Genomic DNA, 23,114 nt, shown 5'->3' on the forward strand with positions numbered 1-23,114 from the left:
TCTTAGGAGTGACTCACCACAAACCTACCCATCCCAATAACAAGATCACATCATGTATGCATTATTAAGCCACATAATTGAACGGTCCATAGTTTGCATATCAGACTATTAAAATAATGTGTTTTGCTTTTCTCTGAACACGTATTGTTCAAGCCTCTGCGAATATGTAGTGGTTCTGATAATTACCTCCAAATTACTGCAAATGTTCTCTTCATTAACATGATTTCTTTCAAGCATTTTTTAAAAAATGTGGATGTCATCGTGAATTAAGAGACTTCTTACAAAGTTATAACTTTTCTAAAAAAGGAATTTGTCATTGGAAAGGAAAGCATATATTTTAAATGGAGGATGTAAAAAAATGCTTTGACTATGCCTTTCAAATGGCTTCCTAAGGTCAAATAAAAGTTTTTCTGTCTAGTTTTTCATGCTGCTTCTAGGCAAAAGATAGACAGAAAGAAACAAAGAGAGATAGCGTGGTGGGGCTTTCAAAGTCACAGGAGAGTAACAGAGAATCAATTTTTCAAGTTTCAACTATCCATGTCCTTCTGGTATAGATAACTGGTCCCTACAAATAAAATCTTAGCTCATTATCTGAGATAGAGCAGACTATATAACCTCTTTTAAAAGAACAAACTCAAAATTTTCTGAAACTAACAACTCACCATTAACTAAATATTATTGTTTTCCTCCTCACTCTTCTGAGCTATACTATTGGAGAAATTATAAGCGGTAAAAAAAAACAAAAAACAAAAAACAAAACAAACAACAAAAAAAAACCTTCATTGCAACCTTCCCTTCACACACTGTTTTCAAAGTTGAATAGCAAGACATCAAAAAAAAAAAAAAAAAAAAAAAAAGCCTACTGCAAAATAAGAGTCTCTTAAATGTGAGAAATTTGCAACTACACTTCTTTCTAGTAAGGTTTTCCTTTGATTTTTAAACTCTCCTAACAGGCCGTTCCGCCGCTGGTATTGCCGCTCCTCTGTACACTGCCGGCGCCGCGCGCGGGTCCCTCTCCTCGGACCGCGCCTTCAATGCGGAATCGCTGCCATCAGCCCAGCGGACAAGGGGTTTCAACCACTGGGAAGGCATAAGTTGGAGAAAGTTGTGGGATTTTTCCTAAACAAAATAGGGGCAGGAAAACAGTTGGGCCGGGGGACGAAAGGGGGAGAGTAGCTGGGACTTTCCGCTCGCTCCAGCAGTAAGCTGCTTGGCCGTTCCCCGCGGGGCCTGCCCCCCTTCCCTTGCTCAGTGCCCGGGTCCTCCGGGTCCTTCTCCTCGAGCCAGCAGTCGGCTCTCAGGGAAAGGGTGCCAGGCCCCAGGCGGCACTTTTATTTTGGTTGAGAGGAGGGAGGGCTGCTCCCAGGCCCCAGGGAGGCGAACTGAGCCTTTCTGTTTGGATTTCCCTCCTCGCTATAGCAACCAGCAGCATCCGGACAAAAATGCGCCCTCCCTGGACAATGGCCCGGCCTCCTGCTTCTCGCCCTCGTCTTCCTCCCCCGGATCCCAGCCAGGACCTGCCTGGGCGCTCTTCGACCACGGAACATCCCTCCCCACCACCCCCACCTTCATCCTTTCCAGAGCAGTCCCTCCCGGGGTCAGGCCAGGGCGCTGGGAAGCCTTAGCTCTTGCTTTCTACCCCCACTGATTCCCCACGCGGGCCGAGGCTAGGACACAGGACCTCACTACCGAGTTCGGGGGCTCCCGCAGGGGAGTTCCCTGCGGGCACTGTGTGGGTGTTTGGATGGCCCTGAGGAGTACAAACTCCACCTTTTTCCAGGGTTAGAAAATATATATATTAGAAAAATGCATAGAGCAGACTACACCTCTCCCCCGCCCAACACACACACACACACACACACACACACACACACACATACACACACACATATATTAATATAAGCACCCCAGACCGAAGTACTAGGCATGATCTCTGACTTTCTTTCACTCTCCCAAGGTTAATTAAGTTCCCTTCCACGAACTGAGCTCCGTGCCTATTCATTATTCTCTCCCTCTGACCTAGGGCATTAATATGATCAGGCCTATGACTCGGCCGTGTTCTGTTTTCCTATTTTGCATTTAATGCTGGGACCCGGCTGCCCTAGATTACCATCGAAAACTCTCAGAAAAGACAAGAGGAGCCAGGAGGTCTCCCTGCTCCAATCTACCTAAGGCTTCCTCTTCCTGCCTCCTCTTCTGGCCAACTTCTGCCCCTATGTTCCCAGGACCCAAATTCTGGAAACCTGTCTTTAAAAATACAATCATCCCTAACTTTATGATGTTCAAAAGCTGTCTAGAATGACAGATTCGAAACTCTGAGACCTAGCAGAAGATTCTGGCCCACAGTTATTACGGCTGTGGTTAACTGCTCTCCAGAAAAGCATCTCTCCCGCCAGTGCACCACCTGCTCTCCTTCCCGTCCCTCCTTCCCCCCTCCCCCCCCTCCGTCCTCCCGGACACTAACGACACAATTGTTAAGTGCACTTGTGCACTTCAGAAGGATTTGCATTCGTGCTGTGTGCAGGCAGAATAAGAGAACTGAAGTCCAACTTCAACCAAATACAGCCTGTTTATCCCAGGGCTGGAGCAACAGCCCTAGCCCTTGGAAATGGCTTCAGTGAAATAGCTGAGTACACCCTCCTCCCACTTGCCCAGCCCGCCCCTGTGCGCAGGTGTATGTTAGTGCACTCCTCCGTAGCTTGCCTTCCTCTTCGAAAATTCCTCCAGAGGATGAGAGAAGCCAGGAGCTCCAGCAAGAACTTCATCTCAGTACATTTCCAAATGCTTTAGAGCTAAGGAGGTTTCTGTTGAAATCACTTTAATTTATCAAAGAGTTGTCATCCCCTACTGGTGGCCAGCCATCCACCTGCTTTAAGGCTAGGGGGAGAAAACGCGAGCTAGCCTGTCTGTGCGTGTGCGCGCACACTCACACGCGCGCGCGCGCACACACACACACACACAGACACCTTTAGGCTCCATTGTTAAGAGGTCATTTAACTGTTAGTCCTTTGAAAGTGAAATTGCGGGAAGCAAACTAGAAGCCACCAATTGTCTCCTGTTCTGTTTCTGAGATTTTTTGTTCTGTTTCTGAGATTTCATATAAACAAGCTATATTAACTCCTCCAAACAGAATTTATCTTACACACTGATGGAATGCTTTCTTTATGTTTTCTCCCTCCTAAGGCCTCATATTTACCACTCAGGATTTAGCAAGCTTCCTTTGATAAATTACTTAAAGTAATCCTTGAAACAGCTAGACTATCTGGGTGACATGGTGTTAGATGTCTTCAAGCCATCCCTGTCTATAAAATATTCACTTGCAGACTACAAAGGGGGGACTGTTTTTAATGATAAAATTTATAACTTGATGAAAAAGGGTAAGATAATATCTATAAATACAGATAATTTTATTTCAAATACTGAATTAAGGACATTACATTTCACTGGTTTACACAGTAATGAAGGTAAAATAGAATTTTTGTATGTGATGTGTGGCCAGAGTTGCCAAGCATATGACATAGGGGAGTTTCAACTTTCAGAAAACTTTTCATTCTTCAAGACCTTTTATGACGTAAGGACAGATGCACATTTAGGAATTTGCAAAATGTAGGTATAGATAGTAACATACAAATTCATATGGAAGCTTTATTGCTTCAGGAGAAAATGTGCTGTTGCATAATTAAAGATAATAAGTTCTGTCCCCCCTTTTTTTTTTTTTGGTAAATGTTTATTATGTCTCTCCCAAGAACCAGCAACTTGGAAATGCATTTTCCATGTTCCTTATAAATGCATCCCCCAAGGCTGAAGTTCTTGAAGCTTTATGGCAGTTTTCATTAAAGCAGCCAGCTGCCTTTTTGTGTGGATTGGCTGTTCAAAGCTCTAGATCTGAAGCCGGAACCTCAGTTTTGACATTCTGCAGGCCCTTAGTAAAGAAGTTCCACTCAGAGGTTGGAGGGGGGTCTCACCAAATCAAACAGCTGCTGGGGTCTAGCAGAAGAGCAGGAAGCACAGGAATGAATGACTGAGACAAGGCTTTTTAAAAAGAGGAGGAGGATTAGGGACATTCAAATATGATCCTCCAAGGTGGATATATGAAAAAAGAAACAGTTTCTTTTTCTAGTTTTACCTAGGTTTAAACCAGCTGCCACCTCCACTCCCCCAATGGCCATCTCCTAAGAAAATTCTTACTGCTTTCTTTCGTTTCCTGATTCCTATTATCCTGGGAGTACATAAATAAGAAAAAATTAAGATCAAATGAATACCGTTTCACCTCTGTTTTAGTAATTGTGTGCCTCCAGCTCAATGTATGGGAGTGGTCATGGTGGGTTTTCTGTCAACTCCTGGTATATAGAAATAAATAAATGCTATTTTATATATGGTGCGAATGTGTTTACTAGACGGAAGAGTTAATAAATTAGAGTTCAAGTGACAGTGCATGGACTGACCCCATAACTGTTACTCAGGTGGAAATTTGGGGGGTTTTGTCAAGGTGCTAGGTGCTACTAAGACCCAGGTCGAGCTCACTATCTCGAGGAGTGTGAAAATGTGAGAGATAACATGGATGTCTTTTTGGTGTAGTTCTATTATTCTAGGATGTTTCCCCTCCACTCAGCGCACCCCGGCAAGAGGGAATCGGCTCCGTTTCTTCAGACAAGTCCAGCTCAGGGTACTGACTGAGTAGAGGTTCTTCCGGACCTGGGAGAAAAAGCTGGGGTGGTGCCAGCAGCTCCCCACAGGTGCCTCCATCCTGTCCTTGCGGAAGGGGCTTAGGACACCGGGCAGTCCGCGCCCGGAGGCGGCGAGGCCCGCATGAACCGCCTGCTCAGCCATTGTCCTAGCGAGTGATCTCGAGGAGCTGTGCTGGAGTGAGGGAGATATCAAGACACCTTGTCAGTTCAAAGCATTTTAGCGTTGTTTGAAATCCTCTCCACGTCAACGTAAGCAGTCTGTGTATTTGAACAGCTGCTTTGAACAGTGAAAGGGAATGAACTGAATCAAAACCTGGAGGTGTCTGCCCGAGACACCTTCAACGTGCTTTTATGCGGGCGGAGAATGGCAGGCAGACGCGCGGACTCTGCCCTGACACGGTCAGCCCAAAGAATGGGCCCCGAGAGCACGGGGCGGGGGAGGAACCAGTGGAGAGGCCCCCGACTGGACCTAAAACCTGCGAGAGCTCAGGTTTCAGGAGCCCCAAAAAGGTGCCGCGTTGGGAGGCAGACCAGGAATCCCAGGGTGCTCGGAACCCGGCATTCGCGCCAACCGGGCCCCGGGCGCCTGGAGGGGAGGCGGCGGTAGCTCGTGGGGAGGTGGTGCTCAGAGCTGTGGTGTGCGCCCAGCCTGGCCCGCCTGGCGATTGGCCGCGCTCGGGGGTGGGGGTGGGGTGCAGAGACTGAGGCCCTGGGTAGGCTATTGCTTTGTGTACTCCCGGGGATTTATTGGGTATATTAAACCCTGTTGGGAACGTTTCGGCTCCTCGGCCGCCAGCGAAATGAGACGGGGGTGGAGGGTGGAGTGGAGACCTGGGAAGTCAACGTGGGAAGGATCTCAGCATTAATCGCCGGTGATGTCCTATGGCAGACAGGAAGTTTTGATGTACACGTGCAGCCTAAGCTTGTCCTCTCACACTAGCGCCCTTTGCGGGGAGGAGGGCGGGGGGTGGGGTGGAGTGTGGAGAGAAAGATAAGAGGAGGAGGAACTTTTCAATTGATTCAGAGCCAGGCCGCCTTAGTTCCCTCGGAGATGTATTTGGAAACTTCATTCTTCTCTCGAGTGTATCATCCTATGGGCTGCAGAAGGCCTTGTCCCTCGAGAAATGTGAAATTAAATCCAGAGAAAAGCAGACACCTGCCCCAGAAAGGTGGGGGAGAAGTACGAGCTGCTTAGCACTCGGACGCGGCCCTTCCCCAGGGCTGGATTCTTCTGTCCGTGGGAGCTCTGAGCTCCCAGGTCCGAGAAAAGAAAGGCGCGACGTGTCAGGAGAAGATGCGACTGGCGGGCTGTCTGTGCGCTCCCCAAGGCCCAGGGAAAGTCACGCGCCTAGCATAGGGGACGCAGGGCCGAAGTAGGGAGAAGGCGGTTCTGCCCGCCACCCAGCCCCTTGGCTCGCGGTTGAGGAGCCCCGGGCACCAGCCACTGAGTCTGCGCGCTGAGGCTCGGACTTTTTCATTTTTTCCTAGCTGGACAAAGTTATGGGATTCCTAGCAGCCCCCAGGCGCGCGGCCAGAGTGGCCCCGCGCTTGCGCTGGGACGGAGCGACACGCTGTGTGTGTCCTCGCTTCGCCTCGCCGCGCGGGTGCGCGCGTTGTGGGGGTGCAGGTCCGTCCTGCTGGCGGCCTGTGGGCTCGCCCCTCCCCTATCCATTTCTCTCCCACACACACGCTCATAAACACAGGACACGTGGAAATTCTCAGCCAAAGCGTCTTGCCCGGGCGGGTGCTCAACGTGGTGATTTATAAACAGCTCAGCCACTCTCCAAAGAGCATGGCTCCTTGTTAGTCATGATGAATTTTCTGGCCCGCTCCAGTCTGCTGTCTGGATTCAGATGCTCAGAGGCCCCAAAATGCTCCCTCTGAGCGTTGATTTGGCTGCCCTCTCAAGCCTACGACCGCCGGCAAAACCAGCGATAGAGCCAGGGGAGAGGTGGGGAGGCGATCCAGGTTCCCTGGGGTCTGTCATTCCTTTCCCGGCAGTAACTGTTGATTTCGCTTTACAGCGCCCATGTACACACCCGGCCCTGCGTGGCGGTCACGCCGCTCCAGCCTGGGTTGGCGCCCGGGTTCTAGCTACGGGGCTTGCAGGCTCGGAAATTCGCAGGCGGCACCTGCTCTGGGCGGCTAAGGAACTGATGGCGCGACGCGCCCGCGCTCCGTAGAGCGGCGCTGCGGGTGCATGGTCCCATAGTCGTGCTCTGGAGTTCACTGCTAAAAGCTGAGCTGGAAGCTTTGGCCAGCGCCAAAGACATAGACTAACCCCACCCGCTAGCGCCCACAGAAGTTACTGATTAGGAAGGTTCCCCTGGCATCAGCCCATTTGCTTCACACACTCTTCCTCCTTCCGAAGGGGCTAACGGAAAAGTTGCACCCACCAGCGGTAGGAGCGCCGGGAATCGCGCACGCAGCCACTCTGCGCCGCTTCCCGAGGTGGCCTTTGGCGACTGCGCCGCCCCCACGAGGCCGCACACCCCTCGCCAGCACTCCGGCAGCCTCGCACAAGGTGGAGCCCACGCAGGCTTCTAGTTTTCTAAACCAAAAACTGCGCGCGCCGGCGTGTGAATCTGACAGAGACTTTTAGAGTTTTGTTTTGTTTTCAGTTCATACCGCTACGCTGTCAGAGCAAGCACTCTGAGTCTTCACAGGAGTGACTTAAAAGCCGCGACGCCGGCTGAGCCTGCTTCTGTCGGGGTTCTTTCCCCGAGGGACTGGGAGACAATTGGGCCTGGAAGCTAAAAGGAAGAGAGCCTGTGCCAGCCGCGGGGTAGAGGGGAAAGAGAAGAACTTTACTGGGGCAGAAGTGTCCGCACACCCTGGAGCAAGAGTCACTTGTGCACTGAAACTCCAACCGTGGAATGCAAAGGGAGTTGAACAGGGGAACAAGTCTGGCTCTTGGCTCTAGGTTTAAGAGATACACACTGTGTGTTTGTCCCTAAGTGAATAAAAATCCGACTCCCGCTGGCTGGGTGCGACCCAACTTTTCTCTTAACCCCTCCGTTTTCCCATCTTAAAGCCCTACTGGAAAAAGAAAGTGGACACCACTGCCCCCGCCCCCCACCCCAATCCTAGTCTTCCAAGTGTCTGTGGTCGGTAAGAGCACCGGGACCGCCCCCCTGCCCGGCTTCTCTGCCTGGGAGACAGATGGGGGGCGGGGCCCATCCGAGAGAGGGCGGAGGAGGCCCTGGGTGAGGAAGAAGGAGGGGGTGAGAACTGAGGGAATCTGAATCGGGAGGCGAAGGGGACGAGGAGGAGGGCTAGGAGGACTCCGAGCCCGGGGGAGGGGGAGGGAGTAGCTCTGCACCAATCAGTGGCGCCGGCCTGGGAGGTTGCTAGCGGTATCCACGTAAATCAAAGGGCGCGGAGCCAATGGGAGGGGGCGGAGGGGGCGGGGCCCAGGCGCGTGCCGCTGCGAGCCGGCGCTGCCAAGAGAGCGGGAGAGAGCTGGAGAGAGCAGGGAGAGGGGGGAGCGCCGAGCTAGTCAGAGAGTGAGCGAGAGCGAGAAGGAGGGAGAGGAGGAGAAAGAGAGCGAGGGCGGGCAGGCGGGAGGCGGCGGCGGCGGCAGCAGCAGCAGTAATAGCAGGAGCAGCAACAGAAGGCGTCGGAGCGGGCGTCGGAGCTGCCCGCTGTGGGAGAGAGAGGAGAAAGATCTAGCGAGGAGAGGGAGCCCGAGGCGAAAAAGTAACTGTCAAATGCGCGGCTCCTTTAACCGGAGCGCTCAGTCCGGCTCCGAGAGTCATGGCGACCGCAGCGTCTAACCACTACAGCCTGCTCACCTCCAGCGCCTCCATCGTGCACGCCGAGCCGCCCGGCGGCATGCAGCAGGGCGCGGGGGGCTACCGCGAAGCGCAGAGCCTGGTGCAGGGCGACTACGGCGCGCTGCAGAGCAACGGACACCCGCTCAGCCACGCTCACCAGTGGATCACCGCGCTGTCCCACGGCGGCGGCGGCGGGGGCGGCGGCGGTGGCGGGGGGGGCGGGGGCGGTGGCGGGGGCGGCGGCGACGGCTCCCCGTGGTCCACCAGCCCCCTGGGCCAACCGGACATCAAGCCCTCGGTGGTGGTGCAGCAGGGCGGCCGCGGCGACGAGCTGCACGGGCCAGGCGCCCTGCAGCAGCAGCACCAGCAGCAGCAACAGCAACAGCAGCAGCAACAGCAGCAACAGCAGCAGCAGCAGCAGCAACAGCGGCCGCCGCATCTGGTGCACCACGCCGCTAACCACCACCCGGGGCCCGGGGCATGGCGGAGCGCGGCGGCTACAGCGCACCTCCCACCCTCCATGGGAGCGTCCAACGGCGGCTTGCTCTACTCGCAGCCCAGCTTCACGGTGAACGGCATGCTGGGTGCCGGCGGGCAGCCGGCTGGGCTGCACCACCACGGCCTGCGGGACGCGCACGATGAGCCACACCATGCCGACCACCACCCCCACCCGCACTCGCACCCGCACCAGCAGCCGCCGCCCCCGCCGCCCCCGCAGGGTCCGCCTGGCCACCCAGGCGCGCACCACGACCCACACTCGGACGAGGACACGCCGACCTCGGACGACCTGGAGCAGTTCGCCAAGCAGTTCAAGCAGCGGCGGATCAAACTGGGATTTACCCAAGCGGACGTGGGGCTGGCTCTGGGCACTCTGTATGGCAACGTGTTCTCGCAGACCACCATCTGTAGGTTTGAGGCCCTGCAGCTGAGCTTCAAGAACATGTGCAAGCTGAAGCCTTTGTTGAACAAGTGGTTGGAGGAGGCGGACTCGTCCTCGGGCAGCCCCACGAGCATAGACAAGATCGCAGCGCAAGGGCGCAAGCGGAAAAAGCGGACCTCCATCGAGGTGAGCGTCAAGGGGGCTCTGGAGAGCCATTTCCTCAAATGCCCCAAGCCCTCGGCCCAGGAGATCACCTCCCTCGCGGACAGCTTACAGCTGGAGAAGGAGGTGGTGAGAGTTTGGTTTTGTAACAGGAGACAGAAAGAGAAAAGGATGACCCCTCCCGGAGGGACTCTGCCGGGCGCCGAGGATGTGTACGGGGGGAGTAGGGACACGCCACCACACCACGGGGTGCAGACGCCCGTCCAGTGAACTCGAGCGGGGGGAGGGGCAGAGCGCGGGGCTCCCCCTCCCCTTCGGTCCTTGGCCCTTTCCCGGCCCTCTTGTTCCCTCTCTAACTTCTGATTGTTCTTTTATTTTTAATTATTATTTCCCCGTCCCTTAAAAAGAAAAAAAAAAAATAAGGAAAAAGGAAAGCAACTAAGACACTGGACTATCCTTTAAAGGTAGCAGGTGTAATGATGTGTTTTGACCTTTGCAGACGAGTAACCAGGCAATGGAGTGGAGTGTCTCCTGGAGAGAGTGAGGAGAGTGTGTGATAGATAGAAAGAGAGAGAGAGATAGAGAGATGGCAAGCACTGAGATAAATACCTGGCAAAACTAAATAAATTACCAAAAAGGAAAAAAATATCCACCAAACCATGATAAACACAAGACGCAGCTTCCTGATGCTTGGAGTTGGCACATGCTGCTGTGTTTATTTGATGTGGATTCCCATCAGGAAAGAGGAAAAAATACACACGTTCTTTGATATAGGCAAAATTTAACCACATAAATTTGCACTGCAAGAAAATTGAAGTTTACATGAACAAATTCATGAACATATTTTGTCTTTCTCCCCACCGTTAATTTGGGAATTGCCGTTTTGGGGGATTTTGTTTTGCTTTGCTTTATTCATCGGAGAGAGTTGAAGCCAGCTCTTGGCCTCTCTCCATTTCTAATGTTCTTGTGTTGCCCCTTATTCGTACTGTTTGTGAACTTTGGTTACCTTCAGATTCCCCTTACAAGGGTGTAACATCTATTGGTTCCTCTTACCAAAGCAAAACGATTGGCTTCATACAAAATAGACAATTCTCTGCTTTCAGGAAATGTGCGTGGTCTACCAGCTTTATCCAAGGCAAGAATCCAGTTTGCAATATAAAAATAAGCATTGGTTGTTGTTACGAGCCACAAAGTAAACTTCATTTTCGGGCAGTGTTTCTGGGGGAGGTTATGGAGGGAAGAAAAAGAAAAATCGATAGTGAGTGACTGACTGCTTCATTTTATCAGGCGGGCCCATTGTGAAAGAGCTCAGAGGAAATGTGGAGGTTAAATATATTTCCAGAGTTGTCCAGCAGAAAGAAAGTGGCACTTTGAAGAGAACTAGGGAAGTATATATCTTCAGATATCCCTATATAGTTCTCTACCTTCAGTTTTAGTAACAATTATGAAGAATTCTTTATGCTGACAGCAGCAGTTAAACTTTGTTTCTCTAATAAGCTTTTTTTTTTTTTTTTTTTTTACATAAAAAAGGACCCAAGAACTTAATAGTGTATGCATAAGGCTGTGTTTTTTAGCACACAAATACCCACAGCATACACAGACGATCTCCACGCAGTAGACAGGTTTTGTCTTCACTAGCTCATTTGTTTATCAAGTCATATTTAGGGTCCCACGCCCTCTTTTCCTGTAATTTATTGCAGAATATACCACTTTGACCTGGACAGCTTTCTCCCCCCTCTTTCACTAAGGAAGGCAAATGAAGGGGGAAAAAAATGCCATTTTCAATCCTTCCTTTCTCCCCTTTGTTAATAGTTTTAAGTGCATTTTTGACCTTATCTTGATGGAAAACGGTTAACTCCAAACACAAAAGACTCTACTGGAAAGTGTAGGTGAAAAAACTTGTAACTGTATTGAAAATAAATACCATTAAACTGTGATCAGTTAAAATTTAAAAGAAAATCAGCACAAAAGGGCGCTAAAAGGGAAAACACTTTTTATTAATCTTAAAAGTTTGGGGTTTTTTTTTTTTCCAGTTAGGTATTAGATAAATTTTTATTTTAAAAAATGAAAGTCTCACTACCATAAAATTATGGTTCAGCATCAGATTAGCATTGCACTCATTAGTCTTTAAGGTTTTAGGAAATATGCTTTATATTGTCTTTTCAAACACCTGTGATTGTTTCATTTTCAATGTTTTTGCAAGATAAATGGTGACTTATAATGGGCATATTTATTTGCCTGTATTTCATTTCCCCCAATGAATGTCACAAGGAGATGGGCACGGAGCTGCTTCGGGTACATCACGCTGCTCGTTCCTGAGGTATGGGGACTGGCCTTTAGTGAAGCTATCCAGAGCAGGGCAAATAGCCACTGGTGAAGGGAGGAAATGAATTTTCAGATACTTATTACCAAGTAGGTAAGGTCAGAAGCTGGAGTTCAGAGGATGTATCTACAGCTTCTCTGACTCTTATAGGTTTACTAAGATGAAAGTTACCACTGAACCTTACCACTATGTATATATGTTTAATATCTGTCTTTTGAAATGCAGAAATAGTTTAAATGTTTCTTTGTCTATTTTTCTTTTTTTTAATGCTACCCAGGGAAATATTTTCATATCATTTTTAAGTGGCCTGCCTCAATGTATATTTATTTCTTTTGAAGCAAAAAGGTTCTGGAAACTGTTTTTCTGTAGCTTTAAATGAATAGGTGAGCAAAATCTATATGGGATGTAATTTTTTTGTTCAGTCTCTTAAAAAATACTTTGTTTTTGGTACATTTGGTTGTGCTTGTGGGGAAAATAAAAACGCAGAGATCCTTATATATTTATGTTAAAGTAATATTTTATTATCTACATAAAACAGAAATGCACAATACCTTCATAGTTTGTTCTAATTATTGAAATATCTTTATTTTATTTTTAAAGATAGTGCCAAGTTTTAAGGGGGGAAAACCCTAGACCTTAAATTGACTGAGTTGAGTTGTGTGTAAAACACTTCCCTTCCTTTATACTTCATAAAGTTTTGGAATAAATTTTATGCATATACCGCCAGATTTCATGTTCATAACTTTCAGAGGCTTTTTTTTTTTTAATGGAGACTACTGGTCTAATTCACTTTTCTTTGCAAAAACTATTAGTCCCAAATCTTTCAGCCACTATGCCTGTAGCATTAAATAGAAATGGTCATTGGGTTTGAGCTTCAATTTGTTGAGATGTTTGTCCCCTTTAAATATGTGCAGATATGCCTGCATCTTCTTTCCAGGTTAACTGTACTTTATTCAATTGTGCAGTTTTGGAGAACATCAGTGGAACTAGGTGGACTTTAATCTCTACCCACAGGTCCTCATATAATTTGGGATCTACAGAAAGGCAGGATTTAGGAGATTATTATTTTTAATAATTTACAAGTATCTCTTAACAAAGAATAACCCTGATAGTATGCTATTGTGTGTTTACTAAATGATTAGAAGTAGATCCTATACATTATTCCTGTTTGGTTTGCATAAAAAGATGAATGTTACAATGGTTTATACAATTGTGTCTATTTTTCATTAGGCATACAAATGGGCTTTAAAGCAAGTAAAGAAAAAAAAAAAGAACATATGGGAGAGATTCAAGCCGTGATGCTAATAACAGATTGTTTCAGACAATCTTAGATGACACAGTACCAAAAATCCGTTTTAAGGTTAGTGAGAATTTCAAGCAGTGTTGGATCACTTTACAAGTTTGATGATGTATTTAAACCCCTCCTTGGAACATTGGTTTAAGTATAAATGTCCATTTTGAAAGGTAGTTTCTGGGCTTATTACATCTGATCATCTTTTCTAACTCCTAGTCAATATTACATGGGTCTCAAACAGATTCCACCAAATGATCTTCTCAATAGTCTGAATGAGAAGTGACAGAAAGAAGAAGTGTTTTGTGACCGCAGACATGCTGATGGGTAAAATGTTTAAGCTGGGTATAGATTTGAGTTCTGGGTCAATATTCTCCTCTACTGCAGGCAGAAAACAAGCAGCATCTGCCCTCTGCAGGGCATTTTAGTGGACCTTGAGAAGGCATTTTTGTTCTTAGCCACAGGGGCTGCTGACTGGAAACCATCACATGTTAAACATGCACACCGTGGTTTCGACCCATGCTTGCTGTTCAGATCCTAAGGCTACTCAGGTAGTTGCCACACTGGTTTGGGGAATGTATTACACACTAATGTGGAAAACCCCATCACTGCCACTGGGAGAAATTTGTGGGTCAGTTGCCCCTAAGATGTTGGCTAGCCATAACAACAAACCCTTTCTTTCTCCTAAGACAATGCAGAATACAGCTGTCCCAAAGACCTCCTGTGTTTCTTCAAAGTATGTTACTTTTAAAATTTATGTAATAATATGGGGGAGAAATGATCATGTGAAAAAGAGTTATGTGAAGGTCAGATGGAGGGAATAGCCACAAATAATATTACGTTTGGCAGTCCTAAACATTCTCGGTTCCCACGAAGTAACCGCCTTTACATTTCAGATGGTAGCAACAAAAGCACTGTTCTCTTCCCCTTCCCTTCCTGCTCCTACCAGTGGAGGCCACACACTGTTTGGCAAAATTTCTGGTGAAATGGCTTTGGTAAAGACATTCATCTACCTTCTTATTTTTTCAAAAGCAACTAATAAAGAGATGCAACAGCAACAATGGGGGAGGGGGGTGGCATTTGGGTGCATTGGTACCTGCACATATATGTCTATATGCTGCATTCATTTGCTTTTCACTTGCCTTACTTTGGAGGCAGCTTGAATAGTGCTGGGGAGCCAGGTTAAATTATCTTTCTATCACTAGTCTCCATGATTTGGCTTGGTTGATTTTTTCAAACAGTTTATAGAACTCTGTTCTAGATTCTATTGAATTTCTACACAAGTTTTAAAATGAGGCAAATAATGAAACTTGTACAGAAAAAGAAAGAAGGCTGGTGCAGTGAGGGTCAAAGGTAAAAGTGATTCTTTGGGTCTGCTTGTATATTTCAGTGAGTAGGGCAAAGCACAGTGTTCATTTAAAATGAAAGAAAAACATGCATCTTGAAGTACTATGAATCTTGATATTATAACTAAATGGAATGTACAACTATGTTTTATATAAACATTTTCCCTGTTTAGGAAAGTTTACTTTTCAATCATGCATATTCTTTTAACGGGGGGCAGACGGCCGTAGGAAAGAATCAGGGCTTCTGATACCTATTCCCACCATTTGATTCAGGATGGGAAACAAGGCAAAAGTGGCAGGGGCCTGCCACCCAGCTAACAAATCATGGAATTAACTGACCCATGTTTTCAGAACTGGGCCAGTGTTATTTTAATGCTTCCTTATCAGGCAGGCATGAGGGTACCAGAAAATGGCTTTTTTCGTTTTCCTAAGGCCTTGCTTGACTGATAAGGAGATAAGGAAACAACTAATATTTTAACATTTTTCTGGTGTTTGGTGGGAAACTAGGAAATTTGTTCCCTCCTTTAAAAGAAGAAAACTTAATAAACTTTATCATACAGTACCTTCCTTTATCTTAAAGACACCTCTGCTTGACTTAGCTGTTAGAGGTTTTAGAAATAATTTATTATGCCATCAAAACAATCCTGGCCTCTTTTATTGTTCCTAGAATTCTGATTGTTGGTAACATTAAGTTGTATTTCTTTTTTTTTAAAAAAAAAGTCTGAAATGTTATTTAATACACCAGTAAAAGTGCATCTATAGCCTAAAGTTTATTCCTTCCACGTCTTTCTGAGTTTTTATAGCTCTTTGTCTGGGATTCGGGGAGAGGAGGACTTCCATACGCGGTTTGTGCGTGAAGAGCCTAGGCTCAGGAGTGGTCTCTAGTTGGCGGCAAACAGCTCTCTGCTCTCAGAATGGGGAGCTGTCATCTAGGAAAAAAGAAGGAAATAAATCCCCCACAAAGACGTAGTTGTCACCAATTTTAGGAAGACGGGTAGCACTAGGACCCCATCTGAGGGCTATGGAGGGGATTTTGATTTTTATGAATTGTATACGATTAACTCTGTGTGTCGAGCGACGGCAATAGGAAATCTCATTGTGGAGTAAATGTGAATTTGCGTCCTTTTTTATTTGGGTAATATATTTTTCCTCCCACCAGTGTTTCCTCTGGGTTTGTTGTTTAAAAAGGAAAGAAGGAAAAAAAGGCCAGACACCAAAAAATGTGGCCACAGAGAGTTTGGAAGGAGAATGGGAAAAAAGAAAGTTTCTTGTGGGTTTGTAACACAAATTAGCCATTGCAAATCACTGGGCTTCAAGGTTCAGGCAAATCTATATGGAAAGTGTTAGGAGTTCTTTTCCTCCTCCTGTTAAGAAATCTCATTTCGTCAGAGCAATTTTTATGTTCCACAGCACATGATTCTGGAGATAATTATTTGACATTAGTAACTTTTTGTTGATGTTGTTCCCCTAACAAATATTCCGTCAAAATTGGTGCAGCGCCTGGACAAGGCGGGCGAGTGTGCTGCCGGCCAGCATCTGCTCCTTGCCCAGTCGCAAAAGAGGTGCCTTGGCCTTGCCGCGCACCCCCCACCTCGGGGACCCTGGCCGCTGTCGCGAAGGCCCAGACAGCTCGACTGGGCTGCGCGGGGAGGAGAGAGAGGGAAAGGAGCGGGGCACTCCCTGCACTTTCAGCCCCGGCCTTTGCTCGGGACGCTGCCAACAGTCCCTGAGTGCCTGCCTGGAAATCAGGGATTCTCTGCGGCTCCCCAGGCTCCGTCGCCCGGACCCCCAGGGGAAGGGTCAACAGCTCGGACGTCAAGCTGTTCCACTCTCTCGCTTCCCAAGGAAGGGGGGTGGGGGTAAGGGGGACAGTTGGTGTGTTTGCCCCCCACCCCCAGCAGAGGCTAGAGGTGGCGGTTAGGAGGAGTCCAGGTGTCTTGGGTATAGCCGTCGCCCCGGAAAAGTGGGATCTAGACGAAGGAGTTGGCAGGGCCTCTCTGGGGGCGCGCGTGACTTGGGCAGAGATGCGGTGGGCCTAGGAGTGACAAGGGGTCGAGGCCGGGAGGAGAGTCTCCTAGCTTTCTGCCTGCCCGGCTTTTCCACTTGACTCTGCAGAGTCGGGCCCAGGACATTGCACCTGCATAGGAGAGGCAATTGTGGAAGACGGTGCCCCAAGAGAAAGAGGGAGATGAGATAAGTGCAGGAAGACTGGAGAGGAAAGGGGGACAGCTGCCCAGGGAAGTACAGTCATCTGGGCTTTTCCTGCTTTTTTGAGCAGGGGGCGGTATTGGCGAGAATGGAGGGGGACAGCTGAGAGCTGGGGAGCAAAGTTCTGAGGCAGGTTTCCTTCAGCTCCCACCCATCAAACTTCTGGGTGTTTCTGACCTCAGTTCCCTACCTCCAATGAAGAGGAACCTACTCTTCACGCGCTGAAGCACAGAGGAAAACGAATTCTTAGACCCCCTGGAAACTACTCCCCTGCTGGGCCTAAAGTCAGTTCCCAGCAGAGGAAAGTCAGTCCCCTAGAGAGGAGAGCCTGGGAGCCCCTCTGGGCACCCCGGCATCTCAAGCCAGAGCTGAGGGTAGCGAAAGTAAGGGGCCACGCCTCAGTACTGGAGACCTAGTGTCCATCTCCGAGAACTGGGGCTCTCAGGGCCCGCAGAAATCCCTCTTAGCCCTCCGAGGCCCCTGGAAGGAGTCGCCCCGGGAGAGGAAATCACTCAGCTCTGAAAAGCGTCGCGAACTGGCGGTGGGAGAGTTCTAAAGCGGCCTTTCGCCTCTCGGAGGAGGTGAGGCCGAGCGGGGATGTGCGGGTTTGGGGCCCAGAGCTGCACCGCAGGACCGCAGAGGCGGGAAGCTGGCCGGAGAGGAGTGGGAAGGCGACCAAGGGCAGCAGCAGGGGCTCCTGCGGGGCGCAGGTCTATGCTGGCGCGGGTCCTGGCCTCCGCCGGCGCGGCAGAGCCTCCGGATTGCTCCCGCCGCACCCGCCCGCGGCCACTCACCCAGCCCCGCGGCCAGACCGGGCGGGGTCGCACGCAAACAAGGATGCTTCTATTTACTCGCCTCTGCCTGTAGATTTCTAAGACATTCAGCAGGCACAATCATTAAACTAATTTGTATTTGATTGTTTGGGCGGACGGAGGGTAGTTTTATTGCGCTAAGCATTCAAGCAGGCACGCATCGCTGATTACCAGTATACATTAAATAAAGTTGTTTGTACACATTGTCTTACCACATATAGGCAGAGGCTTATTATTCTAATTACTCTAATTAGGGCATTGAAATGTTTTCTACTTGATTTGAGGAGACAGTGATTAGTTCTATTACTTCTTTTAACTCGTATTTTATGGAAAACTGTTGGTGCATGTTCAAATTACTTTATTTGCCCCTGGAATATAACGCTGACCCAAACGCAGTGAACTGCACGGCCCTTGTGGGGCCCCAACTTTGATGTGGGCCTCGGCTTGGAAGAGGCGTCTGTTATTTATTATTTCCCTCCTACCAGCGTAGCCTGGTCTCCCAGCGCCGTGCCCGCCGCCCTCGCCCCGTCCTGTGCCCCAGATGCGCCCTTCTCTGGACCAGTCCGATCAGAGGGGGAATTCGAAATCTGCTCGGACGCAGCATCGCTGGCCGCCTGCCCCGCTAGTTCCCCGAGTGCGTTACTTTTAAAAGGCTCCTTTAAGCATATTTCCGTGAATCTGTTTCTTGTGCCTTAATGTTACTATTAATTGATAAGATCAGCTCATCAAACATACTATTTCGATAGGGAATTGTAATTAAAACCTTAATCCTGTTTGAGACTTTCTTCTCCCTTTAAATTCCTTTTTCTTATGAAAGGGGTGCAAAGTTCACTATAAAAAGTATTATAACAGGGAGATTAATTCGTTATCTAAATAACAATCTTTGCTATTGATCCAACGTACTTTCCGCCACCTTTTGTGTTAGTCCGGGAGGCCCTTAAAAAGGAGAATATGACAAAGCAGAAGATCTGGACCGAGCCCCACAGACTCCAATCGACTTGGGAGAGCGAGGGGATCCGCGGTCCACCCCCCTTAACCACAGTCTGAGGAAGCTTCAGAGGTGGGTCCTGGCCGGACGGGCGATGCCACTGGGGAAGCTCAGAGCTAGAGCCGCGGGCCTGGGAGCCGGGCTCCTCCGTAGTCCTCTCCCCTCACGAAGGGAGATCTGCTCAGTCTCTAGGTAAATATTCGACCGATTCTGCTTTTACTTTTAATATTTAAACTCGGATTATCCCGTCTCTAAATGCGTGTTCCTAACCTTTGCCAGTGGCTGGGATGTAATAAATCCTGGCGGGGCCTGGGCGCTCAGCCTCCCCAGGTCGCGGCCGCCGCCTCCCTCCCCCGTCCCGCCCCGCCCCGCGGGCCCCGGCCCCTCCGCCCCTCGCCGCCCGCAGCGAAAGCCGCGCCGAAATGAAATCAGCTCCTCCCTGCAGCTGACGGCTGAGCATCCTGGGCGCTGGCAGGCGGGGGAGGCCGCCCTTTATCCCGGCTGAGGAGTCCTCGGGGGCTGCAGATGGAGCCGCGGCGCCCAGAGGAGAAAGAGCGCGGCTTCCTGGAGGCAGCAGCCCCCAGGCATGGGACGGGGTAGCGAGTGGGGTCAGGGGCCGGGAGGTTGGGCGGGGTCTCTGGTTTGTGTCTGTTGGGTGGGGGGTCGGGGAACGGACCCTTTCCAAACCTATCTCCCCTCCTCGCTAGCCCTCTTTAAAAAAGGTGGTGGCCCCAGTTTGAGAATAAGCCCCAGCATCTCTGAAGCCACGGGGACCGTTTGTGCTCCCAAGTCAACTCAGTATTCCGAGACTTTCTTCTTTTCTAAGAGCTTCACCCCCTCCCCACACCCTCCTTCTTTCCGTCTAACAAAGTCTTCTTTCCCCCACGCACAGACTTGTTATGTAACAAAGTCTCCCAGGCGAGTTTAACTGGAGAATAAAGGACACCCTAGCCCCACCCCTCCTTTCCTTTCCCTTCCCTCCTTCCTCCCGGCTTCTCTTCCCCCAGTGCATCTGTTCTCCAGGACTTCTGTCCTCGCACCCAAGAAGGCGGCGGGCCTTAGCCGAGTAGAACTTTGGCGCCCCACAGTGGCATCGACTCGGAACTACCCTTGATTTTACAGCCTCCCAGTCCGCAGAACTGTTTTGTTTCAGATCCAGTTCTCCTTCCCCTTACTCCTCCTCTCCTTCCTCACTCTACATTCTTTCCCTCAACCCCTCCTAGGCAAACACTTATGAAGGTGACTACGCATATGACCCCTTCAAGGGTTTCTAAACATTTAGTTCTAGGTAATTCCTGAGTAGATATTGGAAAAGTTTAGCCAGAAAAGACACTACGTTGTATACCAGAAAAGTTCCCAAAGGTAAGAAGAATCACTTCCCCAGTTCCTTAGTTCCTACATGTTGAGGCTGTTGTAGATAAGTCTTCAGTCTCTCTAAGAAGCCTCAGCTTTTGGCAGGCATTAAGACCAGAATACCAAGTTAGAAGTCACGGTTAATAATGGGTAGAATGCTTCAATCAGCAAAAATGGAGTCCAGCAAATGCTATTTTAACCCAGCCCAGGTTTCATCCGACACTTCTTACTCTATAGTAGATTTGTTCAGTTTTACCATTCAAAAGTGAGTTTTTTAAAAAGTGGATCACTTGAACAAGACTCATCCGTGGAAGAATTCTAGGGAAAACGTTCCGCTAGAAACTCCCACCAAAGTATCAATTCAGCCTGTGAAGCTGAACTTTGCTTCTCTCAGAGCCCAGTGCATTTGTCCACCCTTACTATGGGCCATTTGCACCACGAATGTTGTTTTCTTCCTCCGCCTTTATCCCAAGTAACACAAGGAGGAGAAGAGAAAGGACATGGACTTCAGGCAGATCCCAGCAGTATTAATGGAACTGGGCAATGGACTTGAAGTCAGAATACATGCTTACTATCTATCCTTCTATGCTTACTAACCAGCAACGGGGGAAAGTCAGTTGACATCTTCAGATCTCAGTTTTCTCATGTGCAGAATGTGGATAATATTCCTTTTTAAAATTTGCAACAGGGTTGAAGTAAGGCTCAGATGAAATAATATATATGAAAGCATTGTATAAATTAGTGCAAATTCAACCTGAAGCACTACTGTTGCCAACTGCAGTGGAGGCCTCTGCTGTGACTGTCTAATAAGAAATGTTTGTTGTTTGTTTTGTTTTTTGAGACAGGGTCTCTCTCCATCGCCCAGACTGGATTGCAGTGGTGCAATCATAGCTTACTTCAGCCTCGAACTCCTGAGCTCAAGGGATCTTCCCATCTCAGCCTCCCCAGTAACTAGGACTATAGGCATGTGCCACCACGTCTCACTTTGTTGCAGAGTCTGGTCTGGAACTCCTAAGCTCAAGCAATTCTCCCACCTCGGCCTCCCAAAGTGCTGGGATTATAGGTGTGAGCCACTGTGCCTGGCTTAAGAAATGTTTTCTGACTTAAAAACAACTTATGTCTATTTGTGTGGGGGAAGAGAAATGCAGGAACAGTCATCTCAGTTGCATTATCCAGGGAAGGCACCACCGATTCTGGTTAGCCTTAAATTGGGGCTGCAACTCAGGAGACATTTTATGGTTAGCATATTCAGGTCCTTACTTGTAGCTGAAACCATCAGTCGGGCCACCGGCGCCACACACCAGTGATTGCAGCGACTGTAGCTCCTGTGATGCCATGGCTAGCCTCGTACTCTTGCAGAGCACTCCATTTCTTCAACATCTTCAAAAATCTTGACGTTTATAGTGTCCATCTGTGGTGTCATTTATAGCAGCCTGGATTAGGAAGAGAATACTAGGCTCATGCACTTAAAATCAAGCACACACACGAAACAGCAGCACCACTAATCACCCGCAGCTTATCACGAATCCACACATGCCTACCGTCCAGAGAACCCCAGTGGCCCAGGGCCACATTCAGTCCCTGGACTTGGCAATCAGGACGCTGTGGATCCCACACGCGCCCCGCGACACCCTGGAGTCGCCAGGAGATGCGCTGCGGAGAAAGCCGGTGCCTAGAATGGGCTTAGGGGTCCTATTCCACTCGGAAAGTCCCCTCACCTCCCCAAGGGCCCTTCTGCCGGCGCAATGTGGGGGTCACTCCGCCACTCGAGCAGAGCAGCGAGCAGAGCAGCGGCCCAGGCCAGGCACCCCTTTGGGTGACCGCGGAGGACCCCTGGGGCGCCCAGCCAGGCCTGGCGTAGGGGGAACCAGGGCTCCTGTGCGTGTCGGGCAGGCTCCCATGGCTGAAGCAGGGGCGAAGGAACGGCTTCGCGGCGGGAGGCTCGAGGGCTGCGCCTGGGCCCGCCTGGCCTCCGTATTGCCGCGTGAGCAGCTCAGGGCCTTCTGGGCTGTGCTGGGGTCAAGAGTTACAAACACTTCGTGTCCTCAGGAGCTCACGGGGGTGGCGAGAGGCGGTCTGGGTCTGAAGCCGCGACACACAGGGGAGCAGTAGGGCCTCGGGGAGCAGCGGGGCCTCGGCTTGGCGGCTCCCTCCGCTGCTCCGCCACCTTTCAGGACTTGGGCCAAGCCGCCTCACAAGAACCAGGAAGCGGCCTCTGCCCGAAGCCACCTGCAGCCTATGGTCCCCTCCCCAGGCGGCCCCAGCCCACGCCCGGCCGCTGTCTCCTAGATAGTTACCTTCCGAACGCCTGGAGGGCCCTGACCGTTCCCGTGTTCCACCGCAATGGGGTCGGGGGGAGGGGGAGAGGGGCGGCTGCGGTTGCCTGAGACCTTACAGGGTCTCAGGCGGGAAAGGGAAGTCAAGGCAGGAACCAGGACATCCAGGGAGAATGCAGGTCTGACATGACCCAAGGCCTTGGCAGTAGAGGAACTTTCACCAGATTGTGGAAAAGACCAAGCTGCTAGCCTGCTAGCCCCAAAGACTGCAGGACTTCCCGCCAAGCGCCGGAGTCCCTGAACCAGGACGTGTGGGCACTGCTCCCTGCAAGGTGTCGATAATGCAGGTACGTGAAGACACATGCATTTCCAAAAGAGCAGACCTAAATACAGAACTTTGGATCCTAAGAGAAATCCAAGTTAGGAGGTGGTTTAGCAATCTCAAAAACAAAAAAGGAAGAGTGCTTTGGCAGAAAGAAGAGAGAAGTGGAGTAGGCACTCTGGGTAGGAGGCAACTGGCACAATGTGAGGCAGGAAGCAGGAAAAGGCAGAGGGCGAGCAGGTTTGCTGGGCTGGGCTGGGGAGCTGGAGCTGGCACCTGGCATAAGAGGGCTGCTAAGGGAAACAGTGTATGGAGTTAATTGGTAAAGGGTCTGGAAGAAGTTTTAATTAGACTCAAAAGGCAATTAAGAGCCGTCGTAGAGGGGGAGATTCGATGGAAATAATGCTCCTGGAAGGAAGAAAGTTGGCACAGTGCATCGGATAGGTTGGAAAGTGGTAAGGATGAAAGCAGGGAGGTTAACTAGTAGGAGGTTGCTGGTGTAGATCTGACTCAAAGTGGTCAGTCAGGGAAGTTTGAAAAGGATAGCCAAATGATTGGTGCCTGAATTGCTGTAGGGTCAAAAAACAAAAAAGGAAGAATGGTGAGACCATGATTACATTTGGGGGGAAGCAAATGGGCAAGCATAGAGAGATGAGAACAAAAGAGAATTGTAGAAATTGTGTTCAGTT

General features: G+C 49.6%; 1 protein-coding gene across 1 annotated transcript; it reads left to right on the plus strand.

The window, feature by feature from the left end:
• The first annotated feature begins 8,150 nt into the window (after nt 1–8,150).
• On the plus strand, nt 8,151–13,033 carry POU3F2 (POU class 3 homeobox 2). The gene has a single exon (XM_021937623.2). The coding sequence runs from the start codon at nt 8,445–8,447 to the stop codon at nt 9,774–9,776; it is 1,332 nt and encodes a 443-aa protein (XP_021793315.2). The 5' UTR covers nt 8,151–8,444; the 3' UTR covers nt 9,777–13,033.
• Nucleotides 13,034–23,114: the final 10,081 nt, after the last annotated feature.

This window comes from Papio anubis, chromosome 6 (genome assembly GCF_008728515.1).
Source record: "Papio anubis isolate 15944 chromosome 6, Panubis1.0, whole genome shotgun sequence".
Lineage (NCBI taxonomy): Eukaryota > Metazoa > Chordata > Mammalia > Primates > Cercopithecidae > Papio > Papio anubis.

What these genes read in the sequence shown, in the direction of transcription:
- POU3F2 (XM_021937623.2), top strand. Translation starts at nt 8,445, where the DNA reads ATGGCGACCGCAGCGTCTAACCACTACAGCCTGCTCACCTCCAGCGCC.